We start from the raw sequence: 13,366 nt of genomic DNA, 5'->3' as shown, positions 1-13,366 counted from the left end.
CCCAAAGTGCAAGAGCGCCCACTATTGGTAGTCATTGTGATGATGACGCCATTGCAGTGCTCAGCTCTAATGAAATGGACTGAGGAGCAAGGCTTGCGGCTGGGTGAAGGAACGGGGGCTATCAAAAAAAAATCATTTGAAGGGTTCTTTACGGAATATTCATATCGGTGTCATAAGTGCATCCAAGAGTGTCACGACTGAGAAGGAAAAAAATGTTACAACACATTTTAAGAGAATGAGACATTTCTCAAAGGAAATGTGTTATTAATCTCACAAAAGTCATTTATTGTGCCGTACAGTTCATATGGCTTTTTCGTTGTATGACAGAGTTGGTATGAACAGAAGATTGGACAATACCCTGGCCATGTTTTACAGAGAACACCGGCACCAAAACAGCATAATCGCAACGTTTGCATCATGAAGGCCTGGCAGGGCAGGCCGAGAGGAAATTAGGTCATCAAACCTCGCCGGCTCTGCTTCTCAAGCGCTCCTGTGTGACGCAACAGCGCCGTACAGAGAACATCCACCCGATGACAGAGGAGGCATGTTAAAGCCTGTACACACACTCAAAAACCAACCAGGAGGGCCACATTCAGAGAGAACTGTACAGTAGGCCCTCTTTCTCTACCGCTGGGAGGAGTCTGTTGCGCTCCTGTTCATATACTGTATCTTCGTAGCGAGACTGTGTACAAAACTCTGGAATGTACACGTAGCCAGCTGCATCATGAACCGTTGGTTACATATTGACTGAGACACGTTGGCAAGAGAAGAAGACGGGAGGACACATGGGCCTGCCACTTCACTGAAGAAGACATGAGAGCAGGGGTACAATCCTACAACATTACAAAGACATGATGATGTCATGGCTTCGGATGAGAAGGCAGTTGGTTTCTCGGATGCCAGGTCTGAGACAGATGATGCTTTTCACACCAGTGAGCCGAGCCAAACTGAGCTGGACAGAGCTGGCCTGGCCCTGCACCCACCGTAGTTCCTGGAACTGTGCTGGAAAGGACCATGTGAAAATAGAATACCCCTGCCAGCACTGGTTTGGTTTGGGTTGGCATGATAGTGTGAAAAGGGTAACAGGCTGGCTGGCATCCACGCCATTTGTTAGACCAGTCATCTATCTACTATGTACACCGAGCTAGGAGTTTACTGGTCAGATCCCACTGACTTGAGTCAAAAATACACACACATAAATATTGCCTGTTCCTAGCGCACCCTACAGCGTGGCGGCCGCTAGGGTTTGGTCCTTAGTAACAGTGAAGCCCTGAGAAGTCTGTTTTCATGTCGTTGCCCCTAACAGTTCCTGGTTTGAACTTGCGTGTGTCTGCGTGTGTGTTGATCACGTGTCAGCGAGTGTTTGCTTGTGCACGTTGTCAAATTGTCAAATAGTGCTTCGGATTTCACAGGCATTTGATGATGATAGTTCTCTACATTTCCGTTGTGTTCGTCAATTGCATGACTGCTGAATAAGATGAGATTGCCATTGACTGTACTGTCAATATTGGGCAATAAAGATGCATTGTATAAAACAAGATATTGAAGTGCCACAGCCAAGTGCTACGGCCAACTGTCAATCTCTGTCTACCAAACAAAGCCAAAATGGCACATTTGTTATAGGTTCGAGGTTTAGTATGTGTGTGTGTGTGTGTGCGTGTGTGCGTATACTTTTACATGTCAGTGTGTGTTGAGTTGCTAACTTTGGCACTGAGACACTATCCATTCGACAGCATAGTTTGTTGCGTTGAAAGGAAGCACATAGATGAATGCTAGTCCCCTGATAAACAACACCAATCCACAACTTTAGTCACTGTAACACAACATTACGGAGTTGATTATCATTGACATCTACGGCGCGCAAAACTGCCCAAAAAACACCAGCGGCGCAGTTGGAAAGAAGATTCAGTTCGAGGTCTGCCAGTTCGGATTCTGATTCGTCTCTCTCTCTGGATATATCCGTAGTAATGGGAAACTCCTCAAAAAACAAAACCTCATCTAAAGAAATCATTTACAAAACCAGGATTACAAACAAACAAAATATAATGGTATATATAGATATGTATGGACTAATTAATACATTGAGAAAGAAAGAAAATTCAAGAAAAAAAAAATACTTTTTTTTAACAGTATTCAAAAGCAAATAACAGCAGAAAAATCGATTAGCATATTCAGTTTGGTTTCATCCTGTGTTTGTCTTTTTCAGAAACGTGTTTTGCTTTGCATCCGTTGGAAATAGTCTATTGTTCAGTTCATGCTTTCTGTTTTGGCCATTCCTCTATGTAGATACAAACAAAAAGATAGTAAAAAAAAAAGATTTATTTTTGTTGTCAAAGAGTCCGCTTTTCGTTTTTGTTGCCATCACGCCATCTTCCCTCTTCTCTATATCAGGACTCACGAGTCCAGTCGGTTGCATCATGTCGTCTCTCCGTCCCTCTTTTATAATAGTATCTCTGCAGGTCTCTCCGCGTGTCTGCATGTTACTTATCAGGAACCTGTGAGTCAGAGAACCTGAGTTATAGTGTCTGTACAGTTAGGTGTAAGTCTCTCCTGTCCTGTCATGTCCTGCTTGGAGAGACTGATGTGCAGTAGGGAGATGGAGAGGATACAGAGGAAAGCGAGGGAGGGCCAGCATTGGAAGGGGTAAGGTGGGTGTATGTGTGTCTGTGTGTCTGTGTGTGTGTGTGTGTGTGTGTGTGTGTGCGTGCGTGTGTATGATTACGTCAGTTAGTGTGTGTATTTGAGTGCACAGACTGTATTTGTGTGTGATCGCCTCTCCTCCTCACTGCGCCCTCCTGGCACGGCTCTTCCTATCCCCTTCGCTGCCACTCTCCAGAGCCCAGGATTCCCCCTCACTGTCCGAGCCCCTGTCCTCTTCCTCCCCATCATCATAATCATCCTCATCTTCCTCCTCTGGGGAGGGCTCACTGCCGTTCTCTGTCCCCCAGCTGTCCTCCTCGTCCTCGGCCTCAGTCTTCATGGTGGTGGGGGGTTTGGTGGAGGCTGGTGGAGCGGGTGGAGGGGCAGGCGGTGGGGAGCTCTCTCCACTGCTCTCTGTCTGGTCCTCGAAGGCCTCTGGGTTCTCTAACATCTCCCTGATCAGAGGAGGCATGGGGCCTGGGATCTCCATCTTCAGAGTGAGGGCCCTCTCGGCCCCTGTTCACACACCACAGGGGAAAAAAACATTCATGTTAACGAGTCTAGAAAGTCATGTCTTAGCGTTCGCTTATAGTGCTAGATGTTCCAGGCATTATGGAAGTAATCCTGACGTCTCAAATGTTCTGCTTCCACCGTAATCTATGTGTATCATTCAGACTGTGTGTGTTAGCTGGTGGTCTGGTTTAATTGTAGTGTACTCTTTCTGTATTATAACAATACTGACCCTTGGTGCTGATGCCTCTGAGGTCAGTGATCTTCATCAGCATGCGGGGGAACATGTGTGGTTTGTTGGGGCGTCTGCGACGGGCGTAGATCTTCAGGGCCTCCAGCAGGGGCTCCTGCAGCTTGTCCACCTTCTGGGGCTCCTCCAGGTCCATACGGTCTGAGGGACGGACAGGGGGAGAGGATCGCGTTATACACACGATTACGTGACAAACTGGACACATAAACAGCCATAAGACTAGGATGGGAATGATGTAATTGATGATTTTGAGGTCATTACAATCGTTTCATGTTATTGGTAACAACTACAGGTAAATAAAGTGTCAAGTGGAGTGCAACCAAACTATTCCATCCCTGCATTTCTACTGGTATTGTAGCTGATAGAGGATGTTATCGCGGCCTAACACCTCAAAGACATTTAGGTCTGTATTAGTTCTTAACGTTGTATTGACGAGCAGTAAAATAGTATTAATCCCCTGAGGGTGCAGTACCTCCAGAAATGAGGGAGATGGCGCTGAGGAGGCCAGTCTCTGTGTCATCCATCTCCAGAGGCAGCAGCTGGCCAGCGAAGGCAAACACCAGGTCTGTGAGCGGGCCGAAGCCTGCGTTGTGCATCTGGGTCCGGTTCAGGGTCAGCCCGTCAGAGAAAGTCATGGTGTCCTGCTCTGGGGTGTAGCGCGTGCAGATCCTCAACATCTAGAGGTGAAAGAGGGAGGGGGAAAGGTGGAAAGACCGAGAAAGAGAGGGGGAAGGATATAAATAAATAAAAATACAACAGGAAGGCTAAACCATATAGTAGGCTATGTTCTTTATCGATTGTCCATTAAAACAACAGGCTAATCTCTCGTCATCTGTTCACCTTTCCCTCTATACAGCACGTGGGGCTACTCTTGCAATACCGCCACTATCCACTGAGAGGCAGTGTCCCCTCATCATTACATTGCCACATCTCTGAGTCTCAGAGAATATAGCAGGGTCCGTTGACAGAGCGGATGAGGGGATAGAAAGAACCAGGTAAGTACCAGGATGTCCAGGCAGGCTGACTTGAGGAGGGTGATCTGGTCAGCGATGGTGAGGGTGGTGAAGCCGGGGAGGCGCTTGGCAAACTCCACGATCTTGATGATGCACTTGGTGGAGAGCTCACTGAACTTATCCCACAGCCCCAGGTCCAGCTGCACGCGCTGCTCTGCACTGGAGTTCTGGAGGACGGGAGAGACAGAAAGAGAGAGAGAGTGAGCGTGGGGATGGCAGGGACACAGACAGGGTTCTTATTAGACATTGATCAGGTAGAAGAGTTATTGGTTATTATTTATATATATTTTTTACCTTTATTTAACTAGGCAAGTCAGTAACCCTGTACGCTGGGCCAAATGTGTGCCGCCCTATGGGACTATCCCGATCACGGCTGGTTGTGATACAGCCCGGGATCGAACCAGGGTCTGTAGTGATGCCTCTAGCACTGAGATGCAATGCCGTAGACGGCTGCGCCACTCAGCAGCCTTTACCACGGGTATGACAAAACATGTATTTTTAACGCTCCAGTTTATAATAGCAATAAGGCATCTTGAGGGTTTGTGGTATATTGCCAATATATCACGGCTAAAGGGCTGTATCCATAAGAACAGCCATTAGCCGTGGTATATTGGCCATATACCACAAGCCCTCGGGCCTTTTGCTTAATTATTATTCAGGTAGAATAATAACACCACTGACTGGACATCAACCAGCGAGGTTGAATGCTCTCACAGTCTTACAGTACACCAACCAATCACCTACCAAGCTCTCAAACATCAGCACAGCGACAAAGTGGAGTCGGAGTTCAACGGCTCAGACACGAGACGTACGTGGCAGGGTCTACAGACAATCACGGACTACAAAGGGGAAAACCAGCCACGTCGCGGACACCGGCGTCTTGCTTCCGGACAAGCTGAACACTTTCTTCGCCCGCTTTGAGGATAACACAGTGCCACCGACACGGCCCGCTCCCAAGGACCGCAGGCTCTCGTTCTCTGTGGCCGACGTGAGTTAAGACACTTAAGCGCGTTAACCCTTGCAAGGCTGCCGGCCAAGACGGCATCCCTAGCCACGAACTCAGAGCATGCGCAGACCAGCTGGCTGGTGTGTTTACGGACATATTCAATCTCTCCCTATCCCAGTCTGCTGTTCCCACATGCTTCAAGATGTCCACCATTGTTCCTGTACCCATGAAAGCAAAGATAACTGAACTAAATGACTATTCACTTGTCATCATGAAGTGATTTGAGAGACTAGTCAAGGATCATATCTCTTGCACCTTACCTGTCACCCTAGACCCACTTCAATTTACTTACTGCCCCAATAGGTTCACAGACCATGCAATTGCCATCGCACTGGACAAGAGGAATACCTATGTAAGAATGCTGTTCATTGACGGGCCGCCCCCAGGTGGTGAAGGTAGGAAACAACACCTTCACTTTGCTGATCCTCAACACAAGGGCCCCTCATGGGTGCGTGCTCAGCCCCCTCATGTACTCCCTGCTCACCCATGACTGCGAGGCCACGCCCGCCTCCAACTCAATCATCAAGTTTGCAGACGACACAACAGTAGTAGGCATGATAACCAACAATGACGAGACGGCCTACAGGGGGAAGGTGAGGGCCTGGGAGAGTGGTGCCAGGAAAATAACCTCACTCAACATCAAAAAAACAAAGGAGCTGATCATGGACTTCAGAAAACAGCAGAGGGAGCACGCCCCGGTCCGAATTGATGGGATCACAGTGGAGAAGGTGGAAAGATTCAAAGTTCCTCGGCGTACACATCACTGACAAGCTGAAATGGTCCACCTCAAATGTATATACTGTATTCTATTCTACTGTATTTTAGTCAATGCTCGTCCTAATATTTGTATATTTCCTAATTCAATTATTTTACTTTTAAAATGTGTGTGTATTGTTGTGTATTGTTAGATACTACTGCACTGTTGGAGCTAGGAACACAAGCATTTCGCTACACCCGCAATAACCTCTGCTAAACATGTATATGTGACCAATGACATTTGATTTGATTGGGAGAAATTTGATTTACCCTAAACGGGCCTTTTGAGTTGGGGAAAGTGTGCATGTTCATAGTGGATTAGTGTCTTTACATGGGATGTGAATCAGTATGTTCTAACGGGGGAAAAAGGACAAATACCCAAATGTGTGAGACTCTTACGGTGTGGTATTTGCCCAGCTGCAGCAGTGAGGGGAAGGTGTCTTGGTGGGCCTTGCTGACTTTGTTGACCAGCTCCTCCAGTTCTCCACTCAGCTCATAACTCTCCGGAGGCACCAACTCCTCCTTCACGTCCTTCTTCTTCTTGTTCCTGTCGTTGCGCACTGCTAGGGAGGAGAAGAGGAGGAGGAGGATTAAGAGGAGGAGAGGAAGAGCAGAAGGAGGAACACAGCAACACGTGAGTGAGGATGTCCGTTGGCTTCCCACTGACTCGCCGCAATTCGGTGATGTTGCGTACCAGTTAGTGAGCCATATTATACAATCCAGCTCATAACACCACTTAAACAAAGTGATGACACTATCTCTCCATTCACTGTTATCTCCCTCCCTTTTCCTCCCTCCCTCTCCCTCCTCCCATTCTTTCCTTCCTCTCAGGATATCCAGAAATAGCAGGGGGACAATGTGATCCACGTCCTAACACACATCCCACACAAACAATACACCCACATAAGTGTCCCATGGGCAAACCTTCCTACCACTCACCTCACCTCGCACACACACTCTCACAGACATACACAGTCACATTGAGTAAATTGAACTCTTTTGTGACCAAGAATTTGCTATCACTCTCATTTTTTTTTTTTGTATTTGTCATAACAGAATGATCAGTTGGAGCCAAGTCAAAAAGGCTATTTTTTACAGAGCGACTATACTGAAATGAAAGTGCAAATGAAAGGTGAGGGGTTTTGGCAGGGCAAGGGTGTGTTGAGAGTGAGATGACTGGTGAAACACCTAGTCTGTGTCCCTAAGGGCACCCTGTAACCTAGAAGGGCACTACTTTGCACCAGACAAAAGCAGTGCACTATATAGGGAATAGGGTGTCATTTGGGACGCTGATTCGCAGGAAGAGTCATTTAGTAACGTGATTAGTCACAAGGGTGGTACTGTGCCCAGTCTTTCCAAATCAGTACCCTGCTGCTTCTTCGTTTCACTTCCTACTTCCTCCTGGGTGAATCATTTTAGATCAAACTATACCAGCGACTATCTAAAAGCATATTGAGTGCTTTGTTTATATACTCTTGAGTGTGTGTGTGTGTGTGTGTGTGTGTGTGCACTTCCATGTGTGTGTTTGTGCATGAGCGTGTGTGCTTGCATTCCTGCTTCCGTATCACAGGGCCTGGATGTCCTAGGTCAGTAGTCCCCATCCCCCCAGCCTCGCTTACGTCTCTCACCTTCCTTGGACATGCCGACCTCGAAGCACTTCTGCAGTCGGCAGTACTGGCAGCGGTTCCTGGTGACCTTGTTGATCTGGCAGTTCTTGTCCCGGTGACAGGTGTACACCATGTTCTTCTGGATACTGCGCCGGAAGAAGCCCTGGAGACGAGAGAAGAGAGGGGAAGGAGCAGATGAAACGCGGCCCGGTGGAGGGAGTGACATTGTAACGGCCACGTTATCTTTCAACCTTTCATGTCTGTTCATTTCTCAGATCCCGGGATTCCCAACTGAAACATTTTAGCTTCCTCATCCAGGCTTTGATCTCGTACATTCTCATGGCGCCGCCGCGCCGCCCTGTGTTCAATACTTTCACCCGCTCTATCCTTACAGCGTCCGCGACGTCATACTTTTGGACATTAGAAACGAGACCACTGGCATGCTGCCTGCCAGTGTTACGTTTGAGTGTTGTCAGTGCGTGTGATGATGCCGGTGATCATGAAACAAAAGCCGGGGCCTCCTCACCTTGCAGCCCTCACAGGAGCTGACCCCGTAGTGATAGCCGGAGGACTTGTCCTGGCACACGAAGCAGGGCTTGTAGATGCGTGGCGGGGGAGGTGGAGAGGGAGAGCTGGGGACCATCTCCTCTGAGCTGGTGCTCTGGGTCTCCACCGCTGCAGAATATAAGAGAGGTGGATGAGTCGTCTGATTTTTGTTACATTTTCTAGCTTGCAGTCGAATACTGCTGTTAGCGAGCCAGTTGCACGCCAGTTGTCACGCTTAGGTTAGACTACACCAAATAAAGACGGGGAGATTTTGGCTGACTATTGGTAGTGAGAAGATAGACAACAGTCAGAATGGAATGGAAGATATGACTTTTAGTCCCATGTCCCCAGTGCACCCTACCATCATTCACCCTAAGGGGGCAGCACTGAGCCCTCAGGTCACAGATCAGAGTTCAGTGTCTGTTTTAGAGTTGGGAGGGGCTGTAATTGACAGAGGTAAAGAAAACAAACCATTTTACAACAGGCAGATAAGTGGAGATGTGATTGATTAGATTGACAGATCTCAGTCTCTGATAGGGCCTGGCGGCTGAATGGGCGGGGCTGCAGCTAGGGATCCCTCATTCCACAGTGACTCACTCACTGAGACTGGCATCCACTTGCCTCAGGAGAAATCTGCCACTCTCCCCACAAGGTAGCTAAGGTATAGGAAGATGAGAGAGCAAAATGTCCATGCACAACTGGTGTCCGCTTCGGTCTGCCCCTCCCACTGCTGCAGACTCAAACCCAGTCCCACACGCTGACTGCCATACCCACTGACGTCACAGTTGTACCTTGAGTCACATGCTCCTACGCTAAATGAAACAGAATTATGTTTGAAATATGCTCCTTTTGGCACTGAGCTACACCACGTCTGGATTCCATACTTCCCAAGAGAGACACACTCAGACACACGCACGCACGCACACGCCAACAGACATGCCGCCACCGCCACACACTGACAAACACTCTCAGTAACAGGCACACACATGTTGACCTCCCCCCCCACCCAACACCACTTCTTTCAACTTTCACCACTGGTCACCCCTCAAACTTCAACTCCCCAACTTCTCCAGCTCCAGCCTCCAAAACGCCACCACCCCCTGACAAACAAACCCTATATTCCTCTCATTTCCTGGCCCTAAATTCCTCAGCTTGGCCCTGTCAGGGTTCAATAGAGGCCCAGACTTATAAGCTGGCCTATAAAGATAGTCTCATGGCTGGCCTGGAGGCCCCATCCCTGCTGGCCAGGCCTTTACTAGGATCCAGTCACCTTGGGCAAGCTATTCACACCACCAGCTGTAGACCCAGGCCCGTGAAAAACAGCAGAGAAAATCATCAAATAAAAACAGGGAGGCTCTAGAATTCTAACTTTTACTGCCTCCCGCCTCCCCCTAACACCTTCAATGGAAACCACAGGGCTAGCTTACATTTAACCTACAATCCCCCCTCCTCCAGTCCCCCTTCCCTCCTCTCCCCCTTTCCCTCATACCCAAACCACCAGCTTGCCTTTTTTATGAGAGTGGGGACTTCAAAAAGAAGGGAAAAGGGGGTATAAAAGGAGGTGTATGATTAAAGAAAAACGGAGAAAGCCAGGGGACAGAAAAGGGAGGGGGTGAGAGGAGGACACAGTTGTTGCCGCTCAGGGCTAGCCTTGTTCGACACCAAGATGACCATTACTGCTACGGCTGTTAGCTACTGCTGCTGCAACTCTGCTACTGTTACTACTGCTACTGCTGCTGCCACTGTAACTCTGCTACTGTTACTACTGCTGCTGCCACTGTAACTCTGCTACTGTTACTACTGCTACTGCCACTGTAACTCTGCTACTGTTACTACTGCTACTGCTGCTGCCACTGTAACTCTGCTACTGTTACTACTGCTACTGCTGCTGCCACTGTAACTCTGCTACTGTTACTACTGCTGCTGCCACTGTAACTCTGCTACTGTTACTACTGCTGCTGCCACTGTAACTCTGCTACTGTTACTACTGTTGCTGCCACTGTAACTCTGCTACTGTTACTACTGCTGCTGCCACTGTAACTCTGCTACTGTTACTACTGCTACTGCTGCTGCCACTGTAACTCTGCTACTGTTACTACTGCTACTGCTGCTGCCACTGTAACTCTGCTACTGTTACTACTGCTACTGCTGCTGCCACTGTAACTCTGCTACTGTTACTACTGCTACTGCTGCTGCCACTGTAACTCTGCTACTGTTACTACTACTACTGCTGCTGCCACTGTAACTCTGCTACTGTTACTACTGCTACTGCTGCTGCCACTGTAACTCTGCTACTGTTACTACTGTTACGGCTGCTGCCACTAACTCTGCTACTGTTACTACTGCTACTGCTGCTGCCACTGTAACTCTGCTACTGTTACTACTGCTACTGCTGCTGCCACTGTAACTCTGCTACTGTTACTACTGCTACTGCTGCTGCCACTGTAACTCTGCTACTGTTACTACTGCTGCTGCCACTGTAACTCTGCTACTGTTACTACTGCTACTGCTGCTGCCACTGTAACTCTGCTACTGTTACTACTGCTGCTGCCACTGTAACTCTGCTACTGTTACTACTGCTGCTGCCACTGTAACTCTGCTACTGTTACTACTGCTGCTGCCACTGTAACTCTGCTACTGTTACTACTGCTGCTGCCACTGTAACTCTGCTACTGTTACTACTGCTGCTGCCACTGTAACTCTGCTACTGTTACTACTGCTGCTGCCACTGTAACTCTGCTACTGTTACTACTGCTGCTGCCACTGTAACTCTGCTACTGTTACTACTGCTGCTGCCACTGTAACTCTGCTACTGTTACTACTGCTGCTGCCACTGTAACTCTGCTACTGTTACTACTACTACTGCTGCTGCCACTGTAACTCTGCTACTGTTACTACTGCTACTACTACTACTAGAGATAATCATTGTCCACAGCCTAAATTCCTTCTCAGAAACATCTTGAGGTAAATCTTAATCCCAATACTAAAGTAACAAATCACCCTCTACTCTAACCACTTTGAAAAGAAGTGACTGTGTCTGGACTCATATTCCCTATATAGTGCAGTACTCTTGACCCAGGTCAGAAATGGGCCGAGGTCAAACGCTGTGCACTAAATAGGGGATAGGGTGGCGTTGGTTATGCACATTGTTTCTGCAGCAGTGGAGCTGCAGCTATCCTCGTGGCCCTGAATGTATCAAACACAGGGAACGAGTGGAACCGCGCAGAACGTCCCAGGAACCTGTGTGTTCATGCAATAATAACAGCAGTAAACGGGCCATGTGTTGACGAGTCTTTTGAAAAGGACAACTCCTGTGTGGGGTCTAGAAATGGATACGGTCCGTTGCTGACTGACACCGTCTGAGTGGCGGAGAGGTGGAACAAGAGAGAGGGGGGGGGGGGGGGGGGGGGGGGGGAGGGGGGGGGGGGGCAGCGAGAGAGAGAGAGAAGGGGGATGAAGTCAGAGAGAGAAAGATAAACTAGGACAGAGACAGAACTGCTTGCTGCCGTGGTAAAACAGAATACGACTCCTTTTCTCTCTCTCTCTCTCTCACACACACGCATGCACACTCACACACACCCGCAAACACACACCTATCCAAATACCGCTCCACATTTACCCCACCCCAAGAAAGCAGTCCCACATTTAATGATCAATCAACCCCCCTGAGCCCCTTCCCCTGTCTTTTCATGTCTACCCCTGTCCCCCAAACCCAGCTCATCTCTGTTTAGAAAACAAATGCTTCTGAAATGAGAGGCCCTCTTATCAGTGCTGAAGCCTGGACCTCAATTTGCATGACAATCCCCCTCTGGAGGGCTGCAGGCTGGTGATGGACGAGAGGTGGGTGGTAGGTGGTGGGTGGGGGCTATGTGTAAGGGGTGACAGAGGGGAGGAGAAGAGAAGAGAGGAGGGTATAGTTGAGTTATGAGTAGCCACTGCTCATTTCCTGCTAAGTATCAGTTTACCTCTAATCCCTCTCTTTCAATGGCCTCTGTACACAAGTGGCCCAGCTGCACTGGCCTGGCCTACACTAATCCCCAGTCTCACACACACACACACACACACACACACACACACACACACACACACACGTAGGCACGCGTGCACAGTGCACACACACACAAGCATGCACGTACACACACCCCCCTCCATCTGCGGAGTTACATCAGTAACATCCTATCACTGCACCTCATTAGACGTGAAATGTAAGTGCACTAGACAGAAATAGCCGTTTAGCTGAAGGTCATTTACATTCAATTCTAGGTCAACATCAACTGGGCCAATTGACTTCCCTTGATGTTGAACCGATCCAATAGAAGAAGGAGAGAATGAAGGGAGGACAAACAGAGAACAAAAGAGAAGGGGCTTTCTGGAGATTTTCAAAACCTGTCTTTTGTTTTGTCTGAGTGGAGTGGAGTGGAGTGGAGTGGAGTGGAGAGGCAAGGAGAGGAGAGGAGTGGAGTGGAGAGGCAAGGAGAGGAGTGTAGTGGAGTGGAGAGGCAAGGAGAGGAGTGGAGAGGAGTGGAGAGGCAAGGAGAGGAGTGGAGAGGAGTGGAGAGGCGAGGAGCGGAGTGGAGAGGCAAGGAGAGGAGTGGTGAGGCAAGGAGAGGAGTGGAGAGGAGAGGCAAGGAGAGGAGAGGAGTGGAGTGGAGAGGCAAGGAGAGGAGTGTAGTGGAGTGGAGAGGCAAGGAGAGGAGTGGAGAGGAGTGGAGAGGCAAGGAGAGGAGTGGAGAGGCAAGGAGAGGAGTGGAGCGGAGTGGAGAGGAAAGGAGAGGAGTGGCGAGGCAAGGAGAGGAGTGGCGAGGCAAGGAGAGGAGTGGAGAGGAGTGGAGAGGCAAGGAGAGGAGTGGAGAGGAGTGGAGAGGCAAGGAGAGGAGTGGAGAGGCAAGGAGAGGAGTGGAGAGGCAAGGAGAGGAGTGGAGAGGAGTGGAGAGGCGAGGAGTGGAGAGGACTGGAGTGGAGGGGTGAGGAGTGGAGAGGAGAGGCAAGGAGAGGAGAGGCAAGGAGAGAAGTGGAGTGGAGAGGAGAGGCAAGGAGA

General features: G+C 49.0%; 1 protein-coding gene across 15 annotated transcripts in view; it reads right to left on the bottom strand.

Moving 5' to 3' along the window:
* Window positions 1-257: 257 nt before the first annotated feature.
* LOC110491992 (retinoic acid receptor gamma-A) overlaps window positions 258-13,366 on the bottom strand; it is a 74,554-nt gene continuing 61,445 nt past the window's right edge. For 6 of the 15 annotated variants that reach the window (XM_021565903.2, XM_036946904.1, XM_036946903.1 and 3 more), the window contains 7 exons: window positions 8,309-8,457; window positions 7,795-7,945; window positions 6,554-6,738; window positions 4,404-4,580; window positions 3,873-4,077; window positions 3,383-3,541; window positions 258-3,156 (listed from right to left, as the gene is read on the bottom strand). In XM_021565903.2, coding sequence (XP_021421578.1) covers window positions 2,783-3,156; window positions 3,383-3,541; window positions 3,873-4,077; window positions 4,404-4,580; window positions 6,554-6,738; window positions 7,795-7,945; window positions 8,309-8,457 — 1,400 coding nt within the window. In that variant the 3' untranslated portion in view covers window positions 258-2,782. The remainder of the gene's footprint in view (window positions 3,157-3,382; window positions 3,542-3,872; window positions 4,078-4,403; window positions 4,581-6,553; window positions 6,739-7,794; window positions 7,946-8,308; window positions 8,458-13,366) is intronic. The other 9 variants (XM_021565909.2, XM_036946907.1, XM_021565912.2 and 6 more) reach the window with 7 other exon arrangements.

Source organism: Oncorhynchus mykiss, chromosome 16 (assembly GCF_013265735.2).
Source record: "Oncorhynchus mykiss isolate Arlee chromosome 16, USDA_OmykA_1.1, whole genome shotgun sequence".
Taxonomy (NCBI): domain Eukaryota; kingdom Metazoa; phylum Chordata; class Actinopteri; order Salmoniformes; family Salmonidae; genus Oncorhynchus; species Oncorhynchus mykiss.
Note: the sequence above shows the minus strand (reverse complement) of the source record. Positions and strands in the feature narration are given on the sequence as shown.